Source organism: Alosa sapidissima, chromosome 10 (assembly GCF_018492685.1).
Source record: "Alosa sapidissima isolate fAloSap1 chromosome 10, fAloSap1.pri, whole genome shotgun sequence".
Classification (NCBI taxonomy): Eukaryota; Metazoa; Chordata; class Actinopteri; order Clupeiformes; family Clupeidae; genus Alosa; species Alosa sapidissima.
In genome coordinates this window covers 24,731,110-24,751,199 of record NC_055966.1, presented here as the reverse complement: position 1 = coordinate 24,751,199, position 20,090 = coordinate 24,731,110, and the positions used below count along the sequence as shown (strand labels likewise).

Sequence of the window (20,090 nt, the reverse complement as noted above, 5' to 3'; positions counted from 1 at the left end):
TAAGCCAAATATGAATAACAAAGCAAAGAAACAACTGCTTTGTATCCCAATCAGGCGTGGTAGGTACAGTGTAAGGTCAAAATGATCAAAGCAGACACTTTAATCCAAATCAACCGCAAGCAACATGGAATAAATGCAAGCAACCAACTGTCAGGCAGTGACATTACCACTTCTCCACCAAACCACACATTTCCTTTATACTGTAGCTAACCTTTGTGAAAGAAATACACATCCCCAAAACAGCAGTAAAGACTGTTTTGACTGGAAAATAGTGAAAAAAAACACACACCCTTTCAGCCTTGTGTGTTGGGAACTGGCAATCCTCCAGATATGAGCCATCTGGACCTATACACTAACATTAATGTAATTGCACGTTAAGTCACGTTTAGCCTACCTCCAGAACTACTTTTGCTATTTTGCAACATCGACACCAAAAGCAGCGTGCGTAAATTGGCTACAGTTTAACATACTTACATTGACTGGTATACTGATAGTTCTCGCTCCCAAGAGCCTGAGAAATTCAGAAGAGCTGGATGTGAAGAAAGCAGCGCTTACTTACACCCTTCCCATATCTAGATATCTGGTAACAAGGTAGGCTATAAGGGAATCACGCTGCTTTTTGCAAGGCATCGTTACTCAGTTCTAAACCCAAACTCCAATATCTTAGCTGTGTGGTTTCAGAGGAACTCAATAAATTATGCATATTGAAACCTAATAAATTAAGCATATTGATCCCGAACCAGTGTGAGCATACACCTGTAAATATACAGTTAATTTAAAGTTCTCCTGTTCATCGAGTCTAGACTACAGAACGACATTAAATTAGAACTAATCTGACTGCTCTTTTTAGCACTGCCTACTGTATATTCCACATTACTGAGTAGCATACAGAGCTTTGTTGCCTCTTGGTCTTAAACAGCTGGATAAAATCAGTAGGCTATGAGACATACTGTCATTAGTCTTTTTTATGTTAAAGTGAGCATCATACTGTAGTTCACGTTATGCTTAGAGCATGAAATGTCCATATGGAAGATGCCTCAAAGACCTTTTTAAAATCCATTTTATTTGAGCAGGTGAGGTAGAACTTGGTTGCTAAATATATTTGACAACCCTTGTCCATTAATACAAGGGGCATCGTTCATGCCTAAGGCTTGTCATTCTTCAGTGTAGGTGGACTGATTATTCGAAAATAACCCTCTGTACCCACAGGTTACTTCAGAAATTCTGTTTAATCAATGTCATAAGCGAGACATCATCATGTTTGTGTTCCATTAAGGGAGAGAGAGAGAGAGAGAGAGAGAGAGAGATGTCTCCCTTCATGCCATAAATCTGGTGATAAAGCCCTGAAGCAGTCAGTTTCACAATCATTCCCAGTTGCACTGTTTTTCCTCAAATTACACACACACACATCTGCATGCACACAGCCCACACCTCCTGGTGAACTTAAGAAGTCACAGCCCGCTCCAGAGTTTGTGGAGAGAGACTCCACAAGAGTTTCTCTCACACAGCTCTTAAAGGAGAATTCCGGTGTGATATTGACCTAAAGTGTATTGAAACATGATACCGAGTGTGAACGTATGTCTCATAGCCCATCTCGACTTGTCCCCTGCACTCCAAAATCTGGCGCTAGTTAGCCGATGCTACCAACAGCTTTTTCAGTAGTGGTGCTTCGGCATCGGGCTAGCCATGCAAATAAATCACTGTTTTACACCCATTTACGAGGCTCAATGTATCTCCACACTTCATTGGTAGACTTCCAAGGGCCCTGACATTTAAAAGGAGAAGATACTGTCTGTATAAATCGTCTTGTAAGTAAACTACCAGTGCTTTTTCAAAGTTCTCAATGTCTCGTTTTAAATGTCAGGGCCCTCGGAAGTCTACCAATGAAGTGTGGAGACAGTTAATTATTGCTGTGTTTTAGGTTGTACCAATAGGTCAGACTGAGAAAAACATCTGGTGTAGGTATCGACTTCCAAAAGTTATTAAAAAACCAGGGAGAAAGGAGAATAATGAAAGTTATCAGAGGAAAGGGGGCGCTTGTAGTTGAACTTGGTACTTCGTCTCCCTCACCCAACTCATATGGATCTGCGCTGCCAATAAACAGTAATTTCTCGAAATATCGCGCCTTTTCTTGTGGTCCAAGTCCTGCCCTATATGCCTTTGCATCTTACACGCATTTTGATGAGCTTTTCTGTTGTTTAGACATGGCTACAATCACGTAAGATATCCAAAGTGCATAACACTCCATTGTACTTCATTCACTGAGTATTGCCAATATGGCCGCGCGTGCTGGGTTGCCATGGTTACCGGCCAGAACGTGACGTCCGTGCAAACCCCTAATACTTCAAGTCATCAAACACCCACTGGCATGCATTGACGGAACGCAACTGTGTGTAGAAGCCGTTAGGCTGCGAAAAACAGAAAAAAATCCATCAGAGAGATAGCACAAACATTAATAATATAATAATAATAAGCTTTATTTGTATAGCACCTTTCATACACAGAATGCAGCTCAAAGTGCTTTACATTTGAAGCATGTAACACAATAATAGTCAGTCAGTCATTATCAATCACTTTTCTTCATTGCTGGGGCTGTTTATGATCCACTCAGCAACATATCAAAAATATAGAAAATGACGTCATAAGACTGGCAGCCTTAACCCTCTTACCCCCCACAAGCACGCCATATGGCAACTGTGGCAAGGAAAAACTCCCATATTCCAGGAAGAAACCTTCAGCAGAACCTGACTTAATAGGGGGAGCTGCTTCTGGCTGGCTGCGCCCTCAAATAGTAGCAGATGTAGAATAATCTGAAAAAGTAGTCTACAGGATAAGATGAGTTAACTAAAAGCTTTCCTGTACAGGTATGTTTTCAGATCTTTTTTAAAAATATTTACTGAACTCGCCTGCTTGATGTACAGAGGCAGGGTGTTCCATAGTTTGGGGGCATAATGGATAAAAGCAGCTTCTCCACTTTGTTTGTGGAGCACTTTGGGTACGATTAAAAGATTAGAATTGGATGATCTAAGTTTCCTTTGTGGTTGATAAGATATTAAAAGCTCAGAGATATATGAAGGTGCTATGCCATTCAGAGCTTTGTAAGTAATTAACATAACCTTAAAATCAATTCTATAGGAAATAGGGAGCCAGTGCAGTTCAACCAACACAGGGGTGATGTGTTCTCTCTTCTTAGTCTTAGTTAAAACTCTAGCCGCAGAGTTCTGTATGTGTGCCAATTTCTTTAGATGTTTTTTGGGAAGACCAGTGAAAAGTGCATTGCAGTAGTCTAACCTGCTAGTGATAAAGGCATGAATTATTTTTTCTGCATCTTGTTGAGTTAAAAAGGGCCGCACTTTGGCAATGTTTCTCAAGTAGAAATAGGCTGTCTGAGTAACTTTACTGATATGGGGCTTAAAACTTAACTCTGCATCTAAGATGACACCGAGGCTTGTTACTTTTGGTTTGACCTGGTGCGCCAAGTTCCCCAGATTACTAAGAATAATATCTCGCTTTAGTTTTGGTCCAACCAGAAGTACCTCTGTTTTGTCATCATTTAGTTTCAAAATTTTTTTGCTCATCCACTGATTAATGGAGGTTAGGCATGCAGTGAGGGAGCAAAGGCCATCTGGGTTAGTTGGCTCCACAGAAATATACAATTGGGTATCATCTGCGTAGCTGTGGAAGTTTACATTATGCTGACTTATGACCCAATGCCCATGGCAATGGAAGCATATATAGAGAAAATAGCAGGGGACCAAGGCAGCTCCCCTGGGCCACACCAAAAGGCAAGTCATGTTTTTCAGATACATGATCTCCTAGACTGATATAAAAATCTCTGCCAGTAATGTAGGTTTGAAACCAGTTTAGAGCATTATCAGAGAGACCCACCCACTTCGCAAGGCGGTGAATTAGGATGCTATGATCAATGGTGTCAAATGCCGCACTCAAATCCAGAAGAATAAGGATTGAGACTTTGTTTGAGTCAGTAGCCAGTCTGAGATCATTGACTATTTTTACTAGAGCCGTTTCTGTGCTGTGATTTGATCTAAAACCTGATTGGAATTTTTCAAGGATACTGTTTTCGTTGAGGAATTATTTTATAAATTCATACAAATTTTGTTGATACAACGTTATGTTATTACATCTAGGTTGAATGTGGTAACAGTCAGGAAATTATGGCAACAGTCACACGTCAGACATTTCTCGTAAAAAAAACAGCACCAGCTGAAATTCAACTTTAAGATAGTGTCACATTGTTAATATTATGTTGATCTTTGATATCAAAAATACTTGATACAACAATACTATGTCATTTCCAATCAGCAATGGCCATACTCCAGTTTAGAGTAATGTGTATTCATGTACATTTTAACTGTTTTGCTCCAATCTTTACAAAAGTACCAAAAAAACTAACTGACATGCAGACACACACAGTTATGTGTGTGCCTGCATATTGTGTGCAAACAATAAAAATCAATCTGTGCAAATAGATAGTTCTGTGCCAACAACAGCGCTCAGTTAATGTGCAAATAGATCATTCTGTGCAAAAAATACCACTCAGTTGAAAAATATAAGATAAAATGAGGACGTGACAGCATTCTTGATTCTGTATTTTTCTTTAATTCTTTTTTTTTTTTTTATATCAAGCATCAGATCAATCAGCATCAAATGTATAAACGACTCACAAGATGAAATTGTCCTTACTCATTTTCAGACTTCCACAAATTCCAAACCTATAAGGGGCGTTCACACCAGGAGCAATAACTATAAAGATAACTGTAACTATGATACAAGCGTCCACACTAACCAACAATAAGAAAAGTCTATCCTTATGTTGATGAATGTGATACCTAAAATTTGATGGATTCTGATTGACTATCAGCTTTTTATTGATCTTAATCACTCTGAAACAATGATGTTGTTCTTCATGTCTTTACAGTTATATTATATGTGTGGGACATTGTCATTAGATAGCAATACTTCTTTCCCCTTATCGTTATAGTTATTGTTTTTTGGTGCGAACAGCCCTTTAACATTTAAGTCCTAATGACAACTGCTTGTAATGGTTTTGTTCAAGTTGACATTTTATTTGATAAATTCATACAAATTTTGTTGATACGTTATGTTATTACATCTAGGTTGAATGTGGTAACAGTCAGGAAATTATGGCAACAGTCACACGTCAGACATTTCTCGTAAAAAAAAAGCAGCACCAGCTGAAATTCAACTTTAAGATAGTGTCACTTTGTCAATATTATGTTGATCTTTGATATCAAAAATACTTGATACAACAATACTATGTCATTTCCAATCAGCAATGGCCATACTCCAGTTTAGAGTAATGTGTATTCATGTACATTTTAACTGTTTTGCTCAAATCTTTACAAAAGTACTTTTTATGTTCCAGATAACCACAAAAATTACAATAGCACAGTTATGGAACGCTGTCAGTGCAAAGTGAAGACAGCTAACACTTTGGAGACACTAGGAAAAGCTCTATAAAATTACATTCGTAAATTGTTTTAAACATGAGTTTACCATCATGCTTGCCACTGTTAGAGTTGAATGGTGATGAATAGCCTTTCATGATGTTTTTTTTATTATTATTTGTTTAACAGCTTAGAGATCCAACATCTTGTTGGTGCAGAAGTAGGTGTAGATGTGGAAAAATATTTACTTGTCACTTACAGGGAAGCTACACCAGGCGCGTAACTGAAGCGTTCCGTTCGTGACACGTAAAATCCATTTTAGAAGAATGGTCTATTTTTCTTTTACGTACAGTACGCGCCACTATCACGTATGGTGTAGCTACTTCCATTGATTATAGTGGAAGCTAATTGTTGCAGCAGACCCAACACGAACAGAATACTTCAGTTACGTGCCTGGTGTAGCTTAGCCCTTAGACATGTGCAGTAAAAAATCCCATGGTCCCAATAAATGGTTCACTAAAAATGACCAATCAAAACTATACATACTTGGTACTGCACCACTTGTAACAGTATTTAGATAAGCTCTATAACAAAATGTGTGTGAGTCCTCAAATTATTTTCATTCTTTTCCCATTAACGCGCCTTCACACAATGAGCCTCGCAGTCTGTTTTGGTTTCGAAACGGTTTCCGTTGCCATCACACCCGCCATACCAGAACTGGAGGCATTCATTTTGCACTGTGTCGTAATACCACTTCAGAGCATACTCTCGACAGCTACCCTCATCTTGCCTGAGGTTGCACACGTCTGCAAAAGAGAAATAAAAGATCACACCAAATGTTTACACCTCAAGTAGCAAACTTGGATATGTCGAGGTGGCATTTTACATAATTTTCAATATCAAATTGCACCTTTGCATCACTGTTTGTCATTTTGGTGTAATTTGAGTATTTTTAAGTATTTGTTCATTTTATGAAGTTATTATTTCAGTGTTATAAAGATGTTTTTTAGGGATTTTAAGTTCACCAGCTGAGAAGTTTATTATTTTACTACCTTGCACTACGGTTGCATCCTCTTTCTGTTGAAGTACATCTACGTCTGTGAGTACAAACCAGACATCGGTCATTTTACACATCAATAGAGCAAAAGAGTTAAATCATGTATTTAATTGTTATACATCCAGTTATTTAAAGAGAAGGGTAATATTGCTGCATGGGCCATTCAGTGTCAAATCACACAGAGTTCAGGAAAATGGTCACTGCATCGTCTCGGAATTTGCTCAGAGTTTGTCTACATAATGTTTAGGTCCCAAAACAAAGACCTGTAACTTCGTCCTTGATTTTTCATAATTTTTACACTCAAAAATTCCTGATCTTGGAAGCCATATTTGGACATTAGTCTACCCAAACTTAGTTGGATGGAAGACAAACATGTTCTCAGACTGACCAGACCATTTAAAGTTTGTACTACATGCCCATTTATTTTATATATGGCTCTTTATTTGGAACAAAGTTCAAATCTAGTGAAACCGAGATATTTTTTGTACCCCATTCTGTCTGCAAATACAATACTTTATCAATGTTGTGCCAATATTTGAGGTATCCAAATGCACATGCCATTAAAGATCAAACAAGGTGTGATTGCATTTTTGGGCCATTTTCATAAGACTAAAATGGTATGAACATTAATTAAAAAAAATAATGAATTATACCAAATGTCACACTTTTTGCACTCTCCCCAACTCTAGGGCCTTAAAAATATTAATGCCCAACCACATTGCTTCCAATATAAAGTGTTTTCAGGCTGTAAAACGAAATAAATGTTAAGGTCTGAAAGACAGGATTTGATCAAATATTTTACAGTTCTTGGTTTTGGGGACCATTCATGATATAGACAAGATTTCAACAAAATCTGAGGCAGGGAAGAAACAACTTAATCTGATTTGAAACAGAATTATCCATATACTTTTTAGTCACATTACTGCATATGTAAGGGATAATGGACGACACAGTGTTCGGTTATCAGAAAAATAATGTACGTTTGAGATTGTAATGCAACCTGACGCACAGTGGAGGGGCCATTATACCTTGTAAGTGCATTATTTTTCTGATAACTGAACGCCTTAGAGCATTATCCTGCTTATACCACTGTTGCCAGTGTTATGTTATTTGCTGTTATAATTTCCCATTTTTAATTACTAAAACTTTCTTGTAGAACTACTTCTTTCCGCCACATATCAACTCATTTCTGAACTTGCAGGAATTTCAACCAACAATGGTATAATTACAGTGTTATTTCCTGTTGATGTATTATGACCGCCGCTAGCGAAGCGGTCATATAATGATTGTCAAAGTTTTTTTTTTTTTTTTTTTTTCCCGTAATCTACTTCCTGAATTTTTGGTCAACGATACCCGAGACACCGAAACACCGGTGCACATGAAATTTGGTGGGCATGTAGCCCCACTAGACTTTTACGGAAAAATTTCGTTTCGTCCCCGGGGGCCACTCCCCCCCCCCCGTGCTGGGCCCCCCTGAACCGCAAAAAAAGCAGTTTTTCCTAAATAACTACCTGAACCGTGGCACTGAGGATGAAGAATCTTTTATGGTATGTTGGTCTCAAGGGCCCACATCAACCTGGCCCATAATCACTCATTTGTGATTTGCACCCGCCCGGTAAAAAATGAAAATGCAATATTATTCTGCTTTAATCGCCCCTATCTTCAGTTAAGATGTTCAGAACTGCACCAAATTTTAGGTGTATGATTGACCTGGCATTCTCTGGGGATATGCCAAGTTTCGTAGAATTTCATCCATGGGGGGGGGGGGTCTAAAAAAAATTAGGTTATGTGTACATTTAGTGACTGTACACTCATTGGCCTGTAGATGGCGGTGCACACATATACACATGCACACACACACAGGCACCCACATACTATCGGTATTAGAACGGCCGATACATAATTACAAATTCAGTAGGATTAAAAGAAAGCCAAATATTCATCATCATCTTGGCTGCATTTCCAGTATTGGCGATAAGTAGTCGTTTGTCCACTAGATGGCGCATCGTTGCAGTGAGACGTAATTTTGTTGGAAGTTAAAAGTGGGTTGGAAAAACAATGGACACTTCCTACAGGACTGTAGTTTACCGCAGAGAACGTCTAATAAGGATAGGACGATGTTCACATGAAATGTAATTCCCATTTCTTCTTGAAGCCGAAATAAATCTGAGGATGTTTATCGGACATGCTTGGTTTTTACTGCAGGTACGTTAATCTTATAATATCAATAAGGACCTAGGTAATGTTACCATTAGCGTTGGTTGAGTGATGGAGGCCAATTTGATTGATTGCATTTGTAGAAAACTATAAATGCGGTTATACCAAGCAAATTGATAGCAGCACTGTAATTGTATCTTTCGACTGTCATTTGTTGCATGTGCTACAAAAATCATTCTGTGCAATGGAAGATTTACCAACGTTACACTGGTCTGATACAGTTTTGCCAATAGATGCGTGAGACTGAGACGCCTGTTTATTTGTTTTAAGTGCGTGCAGGGTGTGAGAGGGGAATCGATGTGCTTTGATTCCAGCTTGGTAGTTGTAGTCTGTGAGATTAAAAAGCACGTGTGTGTGAAGTATCCAAACAATGACACCTTCATTTCATTATGGCTGCTTTAGCAACACACCTTAAGCTACTGTGTAGTGGGTCCCATTTAGAAGTGGCTACTTCATTCACGCTTTCCTTGACTCATGGAGCTGCGTGAATTTTATTACAACTTTTCGCACGATATGGCAGTTTAAGTCCGCTTGATACTGTAAGGCGTAAGCCATTGGTTTCCAAAGGAGATTTTATTTGTGTCGCCAGCATAGCCTATTGACAATTTATGTTGTAAATAGGCCTACCTTATAGGCCTACCTGTAGCTTAGGGAAGCTAACAGCTTTCTATTAGGATCTAGTTTTGTCATAACTCCCTGATGCATTTTTGCATTTAGAATAACCAGAGCGTGGATATATCAATCGGAAAATGAAACAATAGCCATGGACCTCAGTTACACAATGCAAGGGAACATGAATCAGCCTATATTTGCACGAACAATAACGGACAACATCTCTTCAACTTTGGCCCGTTAAAATGTGTATGAACAGTCTAGCGACGCATTTCATCAAGGCCCATTTGGACATGTCAGTTATTTGCACCACTGGTTAGATGTAAAACAGCATTTCGTTTCAGACTACTGTTACTTAATTTGTGCATTGACAATAAAGTATCAAATGAACTAAAGATGACTAAAATCTATCCAAAAATGAACTTTGTTTTTGATAGCTGTTGAAAACGGCATGGAACTGACAGAGATGTTTTTGTTTATTAATAAATAAATAAATACATACATACATACATACATACATACATACATAAATAAATAAATAAATAAAAATATAACATTATGCTGATACCTTTTGCTTTTCCAATGTATACAATACAATGTAGCCTACAGGTGTAAGTGACCTTTCATCAATCCAGTTGCAATGGATGAACTGCCCTACTTGTGATTGTTTAGAGATTTTAAAAGTTTTATAACAATGCTACAACTTCTATGATAGCTTCAGCGAAAGTTCTACTAGGAAGACTCGTAGTGTAGCCTTTACTCCTCCCATGCTTACACGGAGCCAATCTTAACTGCCTACTTTCGGGAAAGCCCCGCAATCTGATCATTCACTCATTCAATCAGCGCTAGCCTATAGGAATTCAGTGGGCTCTTTAAATATGTACCACCTAACACTGCTTCTGCTTCTCAGTACGCTGACCTTGACGTCCCCTCCACCTCCCCTCCAGCCACCTCTGCCAGCAGTCCACGTCAATCGGGCATGGTCTGCCTGCCACATCATCTTCCTTCAGCCACCGCCACCAGTTGGCCCCCGTCTCGTCGTGGGGGGTAGGCTCCCCGCCCCTGCCTTCATCCATCGGCAGGAGACGAGATCGCTGGACGGATCCGAGACGGGGCCTACGCCAAAGACTGTTACCTATTCAGGACTCTATCATGCTTGTATCCAAGCTGTTCCTTTACTCATTAAATTGTTAACTGTCTACTGAGTTTTTCTGGTAGAATTGGCTATTCTACAATCTATTCACCTTTTCAGCGCCAGTAGGCTACTTTCTGTGCAGCCGCACACATACACACACACACACACACAGGCATGCCAAACAAGCATACACAAAAGTTTCAAGAGTGGGGGATGGAGTAAAAGATGGAGACAAATTGATTAGTGTGATTTATTTTCGCGGAAAGGATGTAGTTCATCACAGTTCATCCATTGCAACTGGATTGAAAAAAGGTCACTTACACCTGTAGGCTACATTGTATTTGGGAAAAGCAAAAGGTATCAGCATAATGTTATTTATTTATTTATTTATTTATAAACAAAAACATCTCTGTCAGTTCCATGCCGTTTTCACTAGCTATCAAAAACAAAGGTCATTTTTGGATGGATGGATTTTTTGTGAATGTTTCTTCTTCTACATAAGATTTTAGTCATCTTTAGTTCATGTGATACTTTATTGTATCTGTTGTACTTTATTATTTATTGTCAATGCACAAATTAAGTAACAGTAGTCTGAAACGTTATTGTTAATGCACAAATTAAGTAACAGTAGTCTGAAACGAAATGCTGTTTTACATCTAACCAGTGGTGCAAATAACTGACATGTCCAAATTGGCCTTGATGAAATGCGTCGCTAGACTGTTCATACACATTTTAACGGGCCAAAGTTGAAGAGCTGTTGTCCGTTATTGTTCGTGCAAATATAGGCTGATTCATGTTCCCTTGCATTGTGTAACTGAGGTCCATGGCTAGTCTGGCTTTCACCAGACCAAGCTCAATCTTTTAAGAAAGCAAAAAATAAATAGCGGGCAGATCAGGCTGGGTTCACCCAGCCTAGTCCATAGGCACCCGTATTGTTTAATTTTCCGAATGAGATATCCACGCTCTGGCTATTCTAAATGCAAAAATGCATCAGGGAGTTATGACAAAATTGTAACTAACAAACTAGATCCTAATAGAAAGCTGTTAGCTTCCCTAAGCTACAGGTAGGCTTATAAGGTAGGCCTATTTACAACATAAATTGTCAATAGGCTATGCTGGCGACATAAATAAAATCTCCTTTGGAAACCAATGGCTTACGACCTTACAGTATCAAGCGGACTTAAACTGCCATATCGTGGCGAAAAGTTGTAATAAAATTCACGCAGCTCCATGAGTCAAGGAAAGCGCGAATGAAGTAGCCACTTCTAAATGGGACCCACTACAGAGTAGCTTAAGGTGTGTTGCTAAAGCAGCCATAATGAAATGAAGGTGTCATTGTTTGGATACTTCACACACATGTGCTTTTTAATCTCACAGACTACAACTACCAAGCTGGAATCAAAGCACATCGATTCCCCTCTCACACCCTGCACGCACTTAAAACAAATAAACAGGCGTCTCAGTCTCACGCATCTATTGGCAAAACTGTATCAGACCGGTGTAACGTTGGTAAATCTTCCATTGCACAGAATGATTTTTGTAGCACGTGCAACAAATGACAGTCGAAAGATACAATTACAGTGCTGCTATCAATTTGCTTGGTATAACCGCATTTATAGTTTTCTACAAATGCAATCAATCAAATTGGCCTCCATCACTCAACCAACGCTAATGGTAACATTACCTAGGTCCTTATTGATATTATAAGATTAACGTACCTGCAGTAAAAACCAAGCATGTCCGATAAACATCCTCAGATTTATTTCGGCTTCAAGAAGAAATGGGAATTACATTTCATGTGAACATCGTCCTATCCTTATTAGACGTTCTCTGCGGTAAACTACAGTCCTGTAGGAAGTGTCCATTGTTTTTCCAACCCACTTTTAACTTCCAACAAAATTACGTCTCACTGCAACGATGCGCCATCTAGTGGACAAACGACTACTTATCGCCAATACTGGAAATGCAGCCATGATGATGATGAATATTTGGCTTTCTTTTAATCCTACTGAATTTGTAATTATGTATCGGCCGTTCTAATACCGATAGTATGTGGGTGCCTGTGTGTGTGTGCATGTGTATATGTGTGCACCGCCATCTACAGGCCAATGAGTGTACAGTCACTAAATGTACACATAACCTAATTTTTTTTAGACCCCCCCTCCCCCCCCCCATGGATGAAATTATACGAAACTTGGCATACCCCCAGAGAATGCCAGGTCAATCATACACATAAAATTTGGTGCAGTTCTGAACATCTTAACTGAAGATAGGGGCGATTAAAGCAGAATAATATTGCATTTTCATTTTTTACCGGGGGGGTGCAAATCACAAATGAGTGATTATGGGCCAGGTTGATGTGGGCCCTTGAGACCAACATACCATAAAATATTCTTCATCCTCGGTGCCACGGTTCAGGTAGTTATTTAGGAAAAACTGCTTTTTTTGCGGTTTGGGGGGCCCAGCACGGGGGGGGGGGGAGTGGCCCCCGGGAACGAAATGAAATTTTTCCGTAAAAGTCTAGTAGGGCTACATACCCACCAAATGTCATGTGCACCGGTGTTTCGGTGTCCCGGGTATCGTTGACCAAAAATTCAGGAAGCTTCACTAGCGGCGGTCATAATAATGTTAGCGTAATGGGACAATCATCATGCAGCATGCAATGACTACTGTCATTTTGCAAGACAATCTTTCTGTTAAAAATAGTGTTAAGTGTTATTGAGGAGAGGTAACACCTTTTTAGTCAATGTTGACAAATACAAGGTCCACAGTGACGTTTGTGGAGTGAGAGGTAATCAACTTACTGTATTGACTGCATGTGTCGAAGCATTCACTTTCCGTGTTAAACCGGTTGCTGTTACCATCACAACCACCGTACCAGAAGGGCGAGCATGCACCGATCTCTGTATTATAATACCACCTCTGCTCATACTTTCCACAAAATCTGCCGGCATCCACACTGAGTTCACACTGAGCTGCAAGCAAGACAATCATGTTTACTTTTTGACATGCAGGGGAACAGACCAGTTTGAGTGTTAGGGCAAACAGACGTGCAAATCAGGTAAAACTTGCAACAGACAATTAGCCTTTTCAGAACAGACCTGTCAAAGGCTTTCTTTGTGAAAAAGGTGATGTTATGTGTAATTTAGCTTTTTATTTAGCTTTTTATTTAGCTAATTTATTTTTCCTCATTTCATTTTTATTTTATTTACATAATTTTAAGAGGAATTACTGGTGTATTAATTTGTCACACGTCTTGAGCATTTTAGTGTTCATTATAATGATTTTACAGGATTTTCAATTGTTTAATGTCATCTGCTTTGCATCCAAGAAAGCAGATGTTTAGACTGTCACACACAGGGAGCACATGATGGCTGCCCTACAAAGCCTGATGTTGAGTCATACAGAAAGTTTAAGTGAGGAAATGAGACTAAGTGCGATGAGCAGAAAGGGTACCATCAGTGTCTCCGCGCCCAATGGCCTGCTGACCCCCATCCTTTGTTTGGGTGTTCCGTGTCTGGTCCAGGCCTGTCTGCTCAGTATACTCTTCTACCTCCTCTGTGAATTCTTCCACAACTTCCGTAGTGCCAGTGGATGTTGGCCAAGGGACCCTGAAAAAGAGCATGGGTTTCATTTTGATCTTTGGGTGTGGATACCTATAAGCAGGGGTGCCGCTGGGGGGTTTAGGACGATTCTAAGGGCCCAGCACTGGCTGGCATGGGGCTCCCGGAGAGCTCACCCAATAATACTATATTACCGGGGAGGGGGATTAATGTCTGTCCCTTGCCTATAAGAATAGCCTAAGTACAATATTAGCAAGGAATTAACAAGATATTGATGTCAACCAGATGGTGGCCTATAATTGCACTGACAACTTGCTTTTGAAAACAATGATAATTTTAGTATAAAGGTATTTCTACTCTTACCTAGAACATAGTGTTAATTTTAACATAATTTTACTGGATCGTGATACAAATATATTACTAAATATACTCTTATTCTACTTATTTTACATAATATACCCTTTGCCATTAGACAATACAAACTCATATTGTCTAGAATGACAAAGGTTAGATTATGTAAATGAAGTAGAATAAGAGCATAAAAAACACAATCTAAACTGAACAATGAGCATAGCATCACGGTTTCCATAACATCAACTTACACCTTGATTCCGAGCAATCCCAGTGACCCCTAAGGGAAATTCAAAGTTGCAAAGTACTGGAGGTCTGTAGACCACTGGCCAAAAAACATTTGATGTTTTTGTCACACAGACCACATCAAAAAATCTGGAGAAATATATCCTTTAGAAGTCACATTCTTACTTTTCAAGAGGGCGTTCTGCAGCTTCAAGAACACTCCCTTGGTTTTGTTGCTGGAAATCCCGACACATCTGCTTGATGGTTGCAGAAGGGTATGTGTTCACCTCCCCTGTGTGAATATAAGCAGCCACACCAGAATCACTGCAATGTAACCTCAGATGCTGCTTCATGGAATCATCTACATTCCATGTAAATAGCATAAAGAACACTCGGCTAGTATGAGCACAGAACTTTCGATGGAGACAACACTATAGGCCTGTTGATGTGGTGTGGGCCTGGCAGAATCAGGCTAGATGTGGAGGCACTACAGACAAAAGCTCTTGTACTTAAAAGCAATAGCATAAATGTAATAAAGTGTACACATTGTTTCTCTCACCACATACTTCTAATAAGTAAAATAAAAGTTATTTTGGAAGTCATAATTTATTGTATGTTTGAGTGGGACTACCCATTAGGCCCACATTTGGTGGTGGAAACTTTTCACTAATTAACTTTGGCTTGGCTTTGCTTACTTACATGTAAATCCATTTGACCACACCTTTCTTAAAGCAATTCTTTGTGCAATAGTGCATGTGCGTCTTTAGTTACCGCAAGCCGTTTTCGCTCCCAAAATAGTACCTTATTCTGGTGAGAACATCAATCAAATCAAAACTATAGGCTAAACTAATCTTATACCTTGAAACTCAAAGTACAGATATAAAGAGAAAAGGGCAATGGTGAGTTTGTATACATATAAGTAGAAAAGCAAGAAAGAATGCTGTTTCTCGCATAAGGGATTCCTTACTCTTAACGAAGCTCAGGAAGGTTCGCAAGAAGCGCTTGGCATATTCCTGGTCTCCTTGCTTCACCTCTCCCAGATGGACCATATGTTGCTCCAAGGGTAGGCTGGCCAGCTCCTCCACTTGTGTGGTGTTGAAGGTGTCCCCAACAGTCAGTGTGAACAGCACCACACCCTGACATCTTGCTAATTTGGAGGCATATTCAAGCTGGGCTCTATCCCAATAGCTCGTTTCCCCACCAATAATGGCAAGAACCATTCTGTTCTTACGTGACTTTACGGCCGTCAGGAGGCCTCTTGTGATGACCCACTCCACTGCATATCCCAGCCCATAGGACCCACCAAGCTGCTGCATGCTCTGGAAAATGTGTTTTTTCATTGCACTGCTGTCCTGAAAACTCGTAAAGTCAAACTCCTCTTGGACAGGAACTTGTCCTGCTGTGGGTCTGTATGAGCTGGGAACTGGTTGATACAAGGCAACTCTGGCCTGACCATCAGACCTGGATGGCTGGCTGCTCACAGCGATCTGCTCTACCACTGAACCTAGCAGCTCTTTCACACCCTCATACTGGTCTGCTTGCACATTGCGTGACCCGTCCACCAACACAGCCAGATCTAGGTTTACTTGAACAGGAGCTGGAGTCTTGTTCATATTGGAACAACTTGCGTCTCTTTTACAAGGATCTGAAATGAGTCAAAAGAGAATCACATAAAAAAAAAAAACTGTCAGCTGATGAAGGTTAGTCTACAACGTTGTGCACCATCTTTCACATTGATAATAATTTGTTCTAAAATATACCTAATAATTGTATCACAGTCACAAATCTATATACGCAGATATGTAGTGCCTCTAAAAAACATTCACCTGTCCGCCTTGGACAGTTTCACCTATTCTTGTTTACAATATTGAATCAAAGGTGTGACGACTAGGTACTGTGAATGACTTGAATTTCCCCTTGGGGATCAATAAAGTATCTATCTATCTATCTATCTGAATGTTCTGTGTTTGCTAACAATAGGTTCTCTTGAATTGTCCAGTGTCCAAATTGTTGCTCAAATTAACTATATGAAATGCTAGTTACAACATACTTAATTTTCATAATAAATTAAATGTAGGCTAGAATATATTTTAAATTGTGCAGGCCTAATTTGAACTACTATTAATTTGGCCATAAATATATGAAAAGTACATAAATATACAGACAAATACATACTTATTCAATTAATGAGACAATGCATCAATGAAATGAACTCATGGATGAATGAATATATAAAATGAATGAGATAAATTATAAATTAATGAACTTTTAAAATGAATGAGATAAGTAATCTCACATACCGTAGCATATTATACACTTTTTAACATCACTTATCTGCTGGCGTTCTTGACCACTCTCCACCAGGTTCAGTATAAAACTTTGGGTTTCATCAGCCTGTGTAACATCAAATACTAATTACTAATGCGCAAGGTCAATGATGTTGACCAAAAACTATATGGCAATTTTCATACAGTGAAACCCCCACATGTCCAACCCCTACATTTGATGACAAGTGAAGACAACAAGGAAAGAATTAGGGTGACTACATGTGCAGAACAATCTGGTAAAAGCACCAATCACATTATTATCAGAATTTTGAATATTCCATCTTACATAGTAAGTGGAAAAGTAACTAGATTCGGTAACACTTTACTTGACAGTATCGACATAAGAGTGAATGAACACATGACACTGTCATGACAAATGAACCCTAACCCTAATACTACCCTCTAACCCTAATCCAAACCCTAACCCTAACTTGTTATGACAAAAACCAAATGACACTTAATGACAGAAGCGTTATGTCATCAACGTTTATGACTTGTTTATGACACGTTCATGACAGTGTCATGTCACTCTTATGTTGATACTGTAGAGTAAAGTGTAACCCTAGATTCCTTCATTCAGGAATCATGATGAACTGTAACTAATACTAACGATTACTCCAAAGGGTATTCATTCTGATTTAATGAAATTGGATTGGACATTTTCTTAATCAGAGTAGAGTATAATCAGACTGAAATCGGATTGTTTGTTACTGCACTAAATGTAATGTTGATGGAGTGTTCAAGGACAGACATACATGACAAATGAGATATCCAAAAAGACATCACAAATAAGTTAAGCGGGGCAGTGTGGAGTGGTACCAAATTGTACTAACATAAACCGTTTATTTTCATAACAATCCGTCAGTCTTCCTATGAATAAGATTCATACACTTTTTTCTTCATTATTGTACTTACCTCGAAAGCGCTTCGGACATTAGGGGCATTCCTGAAGGAGATGACAGCAGGGTGAATGTCGTGGGCTTTGAATTCCAGGACAGCAGTGTTAATTGCCTTGATATCCTGGGAGGCTCCATTGGTGACGAAGACAGCCACCTTCCGCATGAGCAGACCCTTTCGTGTGCGCTTAAAGACATGTCTGGCCACGAAGCGCATGGCTGTCCCAATGTTGCGGCGGTTGGAGGTGCGTTCCAGGGCAATGTTATTCACCTCTTCGATGAGGTGCTTCTTACGATGGTAGTCTGAGAACCGGACCAGGTACTTCACACTGGAGCTGAAGGACACAATTGCCACCCGGGCGCCCCTAGGGCAGTTGCTCTCAGCAATGGACATGTCCTCCAGTAAGTGATGGACAATGGCGCGCATCCTTTCAAACACCTCAGGGGTCACATCCTCAGACATGTCGAGGGCTATCACCAGCTCAGTGGGGTAGGCTGGGCACTCTATCAGACCTTAGAACACAATACAAGAGTGTTATCACAGAAAATAAACTGGTACTATAATTTTATACTATAACAATCACTGGCATCTACAACTGTCAAGTATGTGTGGATGATATAGAAATGTGTGATCTATTTTGGCTTGACAAGCTTTCAAGGGTTTATAATCCTTTCAAGGGTAGATAATAACACTAGGATCAATTAAAAATTATGATTTCTTTCATGCTGATTACTTTAAACATTACAATAACTCCATGTGAACAATAACATGTACGTACCAAAAAAAGACATGTTTTAAAAAAAAAATAAAAAAAAATGAAAACCTTACCTGAGGCACAAGCTGTTTAAGAAGAAGGTGACAGATAATTAGTCAAAATCATTTATAAATCAAATACAGAATGATATGGAATAAAATAATAGTACTGGCCCCTGGCCATGGAACTCTTGTCAAACTGTAAATATATGAATTTATGGCAAACAGAAACCTATTACTTACTTCAGTGATACAGCATGCAATAATAGTATAAAATGTAAACATACCACAGTTGTCCCGCACATAGTTGATTAGTTCGCAGTCCTGTAAAATACAGTGTTTACATTTCAGAGTTGTAGAATGTCACTAATGTAACCAAAGAGAAACCAAGAACAAGGGGGAAAAGAACGTACACTCATCTGTCTGGGTCCTGACGCTCCTCTGGAGCCCTGAAAAGTAAACAGGACACTTTGAATCTGACCTAATCTCACCTTGCTTTTCCATTGCTGTAGGCATTCAGGAAACAGCACTGAGAGGATCAAAGACAGCTGGACATTGCTCCAGCTGGGCCATTTACTGTCTAATGAAGGAATTGCCGTACATTGAGCTGATAGTATAATCCAAAGTGGTTTACAGAGACAAAGACAGTCCCTCTGGAACAACTTGGGGTTAATTGCTCAGGAGCAGAAAGGTATAAAAGGTGTGTACAGTATATCAGATAATAAATATCACATCCAACAAATATTAATAACTGATTAAGCATCCTTAAAACCAAGAGCTGTAAACATGAAAAGTTTTATCTTTTAATCCTCATGACATATAAGTTCAACCAAAAATACAGTGCTTACTGATTCACAACGTACAAAAACATAGCTGGAACATCATTTCAATGATCGTTTTATTTTTAATTATCATTATTTCACTAATTCACTATCTTACCCTGTGTCCAGTTGGTCCAGTAGTTCCAGGGTCACCTGGCAGACCACTATTGCCAGCATTGCCCTGTTTTAATATTTTGCAATTCAGTTATAAATAGTAAATGATAATATTTCAATACTGAAAAAATATCCTTGTTGTGGGTGCACGGCAGTTCTCACCCCTCGCCCCCTGTTTCCTTTGACTCCAGGACCTCCACTTTTACCTTTAGTACCATCCTCTCCCTATGGCACAAACAAAAATTATCATTGTATCATGTCCTCACTTGAAATATGGAATTCAATTCTTTGTCTTGTAAAATCTACACAAATACTGGTAAAGTATAGAATATTTCAGAGATGACTTACTTGTAGTCCTGGATAACCTGGAAAGCCTGACTCGCCCTTTAAAATATTGTATTGATCAGTACATTAAAATTCAGGTCTTTGCATAACACATTTTTCACAGGTACTGACAAATGTAAATGCAACACTGACCTCTGGTGGCACAGCATGAGGCATTCACAACTCAAAACATGTCCCATAAACACTTGTGAAATTCCTCTAAATAGGATACTATTTTCACATTTTCCTGTTTAGCTTCTTTAGA

General features: G+C 39.2%; 1 protein-coding gene across 5 annotated transcripts in view; it reads right to left on the bottom strand.

Moving 5' to 3' along the window:
• Positions 1-4,606: 4,606 nt before the first annotated feature.
• The window catches only part of LOC121720489 (collagen alpha-6(VI) chain-like), a 44,421-nt gene continuing 28,937 nt past the window's right edge, over positions 4,607-20,090 (bottom strand). For 3 of the 5 annotated variants that reach the window (XM_042106620.1, XM_042106622.1, XM_042106621.1), the window contains 14 exons: positions 19,850-19,885; positions 19,664-19,726; positions 19,506-19,568; positions 18,980-19,015; positions 18,854-18,890; positions 18,642-18,653; positions 17,832-18,325; positions 16,890-16,983; positions 15,557-16,234; positions 14,776-14,881; positions 13,907-14,061; positions 13,255-13,425; positions 6,482-6,526; positions 4,607-6,235 (listed from right to left, as the gene is read on the bottom strand). In XM_042106620.1, the coding sequence (XP_041962554.1) occupies positions 6,063-6,235; positions 6,482-6,526; positions 13,255-13,425; positions 13,907-14,061; positions 14,776-14,881; positions 15,557-16,234; positions 16,890-16,983; positions 17,832-18,325; positions 18,642-18,653; positions 18,854-18,890; positions 18,980-19,015; positions 19,506-19,568; positions 19,664-19,726; positions 19,850-19,885 (2,163 nt within the window). In that variant the 3' untranslated portion in view covers positions 4,607-6,062. The remainder of the gene's footprint in view (positions 6,236-6,481; positions 6,527-13,254; positions 13,426-13,906; positions 14,062-14,775; positions 14,882-15,556; positions 16,235-16,889; positions 16,984-17,831; positions 18,326-18,641; positions 18,654-18,853; positions 18,891-18,979; positions 19,016-19,505; positions 19,569-19,663; positions 19,727-19,849; positions 19,886-20,090) is intronic. The other 2 variants (XM_042106623.1, XM_042106624.1) reach the window with 2 other exon arrangements.